A 6,000-nucleotide genomic window follows, 5' to 3' on the forward strand; every position below is an offset into this window, starting at 1 on the left:
TAATGTGAAATACTGTAAGCAAATGAATAAACAACCTCATTCTTGCTAGACCTTTGACTCAGATGTACATAAAACATTGTTACTTTTATTATTATTGTTATCATTATTATTTCACTAAATATATTTTAAATGATACTTTGATATACATTCTACTGTAAGGTTGTAAATGTATTTTCTTCGCCCTAAAATATCTTTTGAAATGTATTTTGGTCTGAAACTAATAAAGATCACACTAAAGTGACGGTTCATCATAGAAAGGAAGGCCTTCTCTGAATGAGACAAAATCAGAATCTGTGTCTTTCTTTTCTGGTTTAGAGACTTCAGGAACTTATTTTTTTCCATATATGATGATGATCATGATGAATGAATGCAGTACTGTAAGTGAAAGGCACTCTTGAGTTAAGAACACAGTATGGTATGTATTCCTCCCTCAGCTCCTTCCTCTCAGCTTGGCACCTATTCAGACACTCTTTGCACAGGAAGCTTTCTTTGACTAGGTAAAAGCTCTCTGAAATACTGACTGGTTTCTCAGTGGGTATCTTCTCAGCAATATTCCTGTCCATCTTGATACTCTCCAGCTACAAGTGGCAGCCGGGGCTGAATCTGTTATCAGAATGGCCAATGTGGCAGAGCTCCTTAATATATCTTAAGTCTATATACTGCAGAAATATACTAACCCTAAAGCTATAAAAACTATTGTTGTATGTGAAAAAAAAAAAAGAAGATCCTTCAATCACTTTACTCTCTGGCTTAATTAGATAAACTCCCCCCCCCCCCCCCCTCTCTAGCGTATGTGTATTGTATGTTCTGGCTAATGCTTGTTTGTTTGTTTGTTTGTTTCTCGTACACAATTTCTGGAAGTACAAAACCTTTAATGCAATACTGTTTAATTTTACTTTGTATTGTATTTAAAGATTAAATAAAGATCTTTAAAAAAAACTGCACGAGATTAACGTTGCGTTTTTTGACATTTAGGTTCACACTCCACACCAGTTGGTGGCGGTAATGCACCATTTTGCTGTTTGCTAACCACCTATAAATAATATAAGGAAGAAGGAGCACAAGCTCAACGTCGCCATGGCAAGCAGGAAAACTTCCCGGCCAAACCGAGACAGCGGGGACAAATACTCAGTACTATTACCCACCTACAACGAAAGAGAAAACCTGCCTTTAATAGTGTGGCTGCTTGTCAAGTATTTCGGGGAAAGGTGAGTTACTGGGAACTAGCAAAGGCTTTCCGCTTGTGCTAGCTAACGGTGGAAGTCAATGATGAGCTGTCACTAAAGTAGTGTCAGCTGCTCGGCTTCAATGGGTCAGTGTAAGATTTCAAGAATATAAGAGCTGTAAGGGTAATGTTAAGCTTACTTATTGCTGCCGTATTCTTATATTTCATTTGCCTTTTGTTTTTGTTTTTTTGTTTTTTTGCAGTGGGTTTAACTACGAGATAATTGTTATTGACGACGGAAGCCCAGATGGGACACTGGAGGTGGCAGAACAGCTTCAGAAAGTCTATGGGGAGGACAAGATCGTAAGTATTAAAGCCGTAAAGATAGATATGTTACTTTAAGAAGTACCAACAGTACATCACGAAAGTTAGATACATTTATGAAATAAGAGCGCATTTTATATGTCATAACGTTGTTTTGCTTGGGAACTATTTGCCATAGTATTTACTGTCCATGCCAAAGGATTTACTTAAACTATTTTGTGTTTCAGCTGCTACGACCAAGAGCAAAAAAATTAGGCCTAGGTAAGTATTAAACTATGTCAAAATGAGTGTGTAAGCTTTAGTACATTTTGTTATCTGCTCATAAGAATGTTTGTCTTGCTTTCAAAGGCACTGCCTACATTCACGGCATGAAGCATGCTTCTGGGAACTTCATCATCATAATGGATGCAGATCTTTCCCATCATGTGAGTGGAGCATGTTTCAGTCATACTGTCTGTGTTCGTCTTTTAATTGCTTGACGACAGTAAGTGGTAAAATTCTACATGTCTAACTTACAGTCTCAACATCAACTCTTAAGGTTATCTTTCTGATTAAGAGGTTAATCGTATATCAGCAGTTACTTCTTTTAGATCGGCTGACAATTCGTTACCATTCCCTAAAGCAGGGGTCTCAAACTCGCAGCCCGGGAGCCACTTGCGTCCAGAGATGGGCAGTAACGCGTTACTTGTAACGTGTTACTGGTACTTCTTACTTGTAACGGGTTACAGTAATCCGATTACTTTTTTCAAGTAACGAGTAAAGGGATTACTATTGCAAAAACGGTCATTAGATTACCGTTACTTTCCCGTAGGAACGCTTCATTACTGCGTTATTAAAACGGTGATTGTTTTGCAAGAATGTCTCATGACAGTGACGTAAGCGAGTGCGACGTTCGTGACAACAGCTGTGTGCAGATCAACAATGGATAACATCGAGTGCGGGAGAGAGTATGAGCATGCAGCGTTTAAAGCGTGGAAGTACTGACCTTACTTTAAGTTTGATTCCATAAAAAGTGACAAAAACATTAGTGTCCATTGTGCATGGGAAGAAAACTTCTTTTTACAGCGAAAAAAGCCCCTAAACTTCCAAGCAAGCACTGAATGCGCTACCATGTAATGGGAAACTCACAGTGGAGATTCTTCCACTGAACGCTGCGGCACACCTGCACCAAGGCAAACCTCCGCCTAACCTACTCCTGCTTTACAGGTGAAAATGGAGCAAAAGGACCGCCAGTCTTTGACTTTATTTATTTTCTGCTGTGTTTTACTTGCATCTATTTGAAAGAATGAGTGTTAACACACAAAAAAATTATTTTATGTGCTGGAATGTGCAGAAAATAGGTTTAAATATTAAACAAATTTCTTCCAATGTTGCATATAATTACATTTTTGCTTGATGCATAAAGTTAAAAGATTAAAACTAATAAAACAAGTTTTAAAAAGAGACTTTTCCATTTGATTACATTTTGTATGATGGATTATGTAGAAAAAGTTGAATTGGGCTGAAAGATCTATCGCTTTATCACCTATTCAGGTTCGTGTTTTTAAAAAGTAACTAAGTAATTAATTACTTTTGAAGATAAGTAATCAGTAAAGTAACGGGATTACCTTTTTGCGGGAAGTAATCAGTAGTTAGTTACTGAGTACTTTTTTCAAGTAACTTGACCAACACTGCTTGCGTCCCACGTCACCCCTATTTGCGGCCCCGTATATTGACGTGAAGAAATAGAATGCAGTTTGGCTCTTGAAGTTACTGTTTGTTGTTGAGTGTTAATATAATAAGTTTTTTAAAAAGCAAAAAACTATTGGGGCAATCGTGACTCCAGAGTTGGGAGTTCGCCTTGTAAGGTTGCCGGTTCGAGTCCCGGCTTGGACAGTCTTGGTTGTTGTGTCCTTGGGCAAGACACTTCACCCGTTGCCTACTGGTGGTGGTCAGAGGGCCCGGTGGCGCCAGTGTCCGGCAGCCTCGCCTCTGTCAGTGCGCCCCAGGGTGGCTGTGGCTACAATGTAGCTTGCCATCACCAGTGTGTGAATGTGTGTGTGAATGGGTGGATGACTGGTTGTGTAAAGCGCTTTGGGGTCCTTAGGGACTAGTAAAGCGCTATACAAATACAGGCCATTTACCATTTAATATGCAGACAACAAGAGCGAGTATAAACATGTTCAGGGATTGATTGACTGTGTTAGTTCAGTGAGAGAGTTATTTGTAAAGAAAACAATTTTCACCAGCACTGAAGAACTAATGTGTGAACTTATGTCTGCTTATTTGGTAGGTCAATGAAGGGCTAAAAAAATGTGTATTCACATTTGCAGTTTTGTCTTGTTACACAATATTTGAAATTTAAAAAACAAACAAACGAAACACTACATTTTCAGAAATATTTGTGGGTATTTTCAGGTTTGTTTGTTATTGTACTACTTGAACACTAAAGTGGCCCTCCAATGAAATGACCGTACCAGCAGTGGCCCACAGCTCATTTAAGTTTGAGACCTGCCCTGAAGCCTAAAACGTCAATTGTTCTTACCTACAAACCAGCAAGATACCAGGTTACTGGTATACATTCTGCCATTTCTAATGTGCCTAAAATGTTATGTACAACATGTTCTCTGTCTGCTATTTATTGTCAGCAATAATCTTAATGTTTTTCTTTTCCATTTCAGCCCAAGTTTATCCCAGAGTTTATTCAGTAAGTGTCTCTGAATTCCCATTTCCTATATTTTTATTTCTGTAGAGCCAGACTTACCTGGCTGGATTTTAGGGACCAATGCCAGTGGTGATTTACAGGGAATAAAGAAAGAATCTACAGTTGTGAAACGGGGGGGGGGGGAAGGCTGGGATATGGTGGACTGAAAATCAGTGGCGACAGAACTGCAAACACTGTGATGAAATATGAGGAAACTTGGATTTTTTTTATTTTTTTTTAAATTCTAATCATCATCAACATATGAGAAGTCAAGGTAGCACTTGAGTGTCTACAGACACCAGTGAATCTGTGCATGGCTGCATGTTGTTTTTTTTTAAGAATGCCAATGATTTTTAGGCTACATTTAAGGTGGTTACACCCAAATATTCACTTCTAAACTTCTCAGAATTGTACAAATTATGTTTTGGCACAACTCCAATAGGCACCAACAACACAAGCATGATGGAGAGGTTCAGCTGAATAACTGAAATCCATGTAGGTGTGATGTAGCAGTGAGCTGTGTGATGTAGCTGTGTGCTGCAGCAGCTACAGCATTTTGAATTTCATCACAAATTCTGCTTTAGAGTAATGTGCGCGCTGCCTTTATGTGAAGCCAATGCTCATCTACATTCTTTCTAATGGCCAGCAGGGGGCAGTTCTTTTGGATGCAAAAAGACTTGCTTTTGTACTGGGTCATAGGAAACCAAGCCTCACTGTCTGCATGTTGTGTATGAAAAGAGTAAAGTGTTGGTTCAGGTAACATATGTTGATACATACAGCACAGTCACAGAATAGCAAACAAGTGTTAATGTTAGACATAACCTGAGTAAATAAAAAAATTAATTGTTTGTTGATCTGACGGATGTAGAGAGAAAAACTTTGCACAGCACTGTTTGTCTGTCATAGCTCAGTATCAGCCAAATATTTCAGCTAACAAATACTAAATCAGCTCCAAGAGATTAATATTTGTTCAGTACCTCTGCCTCGGATGACAGTTTTTAGTGTCTTTCCTTTATTTCAAATACCTTTTTGTTTCTGTTATGTCAGGAAGCAGAAGGAAGGCAATTACGACCTGGTTTCTGGTACTCGATACCGAGGGAACGGAGGGGTTTACGGCTGGGACCTTCGCAGGAAACTCATCAGGTCACTACGGGTTAACACTTTGTAATCAGTTTCCACTCACCTAATAGGCAAGAGGCTGACGTTTTATATTTCTTCATTTTTTTTTTTTCTCCTCCCCTTCCTCCTCTTGTTCACAGTCGGGGGGCCAACTTTTTGGCTCAGGTGTTGTTGAGACCTGGTGCTTCAGATCTCACAGGCAGCTTCAGGTAATTGGTGTTACTGTTGTGATGCTGTGAATTAAGTGCTACTGACTCTTACATTAGAGCTGTATTTTCTTTCACTACTGCTGTGTTTATTTTTATTTTTTTTGTTATTGTTTATTTATTTTATTTATTTTCCTCCACTGACTGACTTCAGACTATACAAGAAAAAGGTGCTGGAGAGTCTTGTTGAGCAGTGTGTGTCCAAAGGCTACGTCTTTCAGATGGAAATGATCGTCCGAGCCAGACAACTCAACTACACAATCGGAGAGGTGAGGTTCTCTCTCGCTCTCGCTCTCGCTCTCGCTCTCGCTCTCGCTCTCGCTCTCGCTCTCGCTCTCTCTCGCTCTCGCTCTCTCTCTCTCTTTTTTTTTTTCTTTTTTTTTTTCTTTTTTTTTTTATTAATGTGTTTAATTTTCAGGTAGTTCAGTGTGAGAGAAATCATTTGTGTGTCATTCGTTCTCTTGTTTGTTTGTTTCTTTAAGTTGAGGATTAAAAATTGGGGA

General features: G+C 39.0%; 1 protein-coding gene across 1 annotated transcript in view; it reads left to right on the top strand.

Annotated features, from left to right (window-relative positions):
- Positions 1–1,018: 1,018 nt before the first annotated feature.
- Positions 1,019–6,000, top strand: part of dpm1 (dolichyl-phosphate mannosyltransferase subunit 1, catalytic) — a 9,920-nt gene continuing 4,938 nt past the window's right edge. Inside the window, exons 1-8 of the mRNA XM_004565478.5 lie at positions 1,019–1,208; positions 1,429–1,528; positions 1,717–1,750; positions 1,838–1,914; positions 4,150–4,175; positions 5,220–5,315; positions 5,432–5,500; positions 5,652–5,766. Coding sequence (XP_004565535.1) covers positions 1,078–1,208; positions 1,429–1,528; positions 1,717–1,750; positions 1,838–1,914; positions 4,150–4,175; positions 5,220–5,315; positions 5,432–5,500; positions 5,652–5,766 — 648 coding nt within the window. The 5' untranslated portion in view covers positions 1,019–1,077. The remainder of the gene's footprint in view (positions 1,209–1,428; positions 1,529–1,716; positions 1,751–1,837; positions 1,915–4,149; positions 4,176–5,219; positions 5,316–5,431; positions 5,501–5,651; positions 5,767–6,000) is intronic.

This window comes from Maylandia zebra, linkage group LG20 (genome assembly GCF_041146795.1).
Source record: "Maylandia zebra isolate NMK-2024a linkage group LG20, Mzebra_GT3a, whole genome shotgun sequence".
Classification (NCBI taxonomy): Eukaryota; Metazoa; Chordata; class Actinopteri; order Cichliformes; family Cichlidae; genus Maylandia; species Maylandia zebra.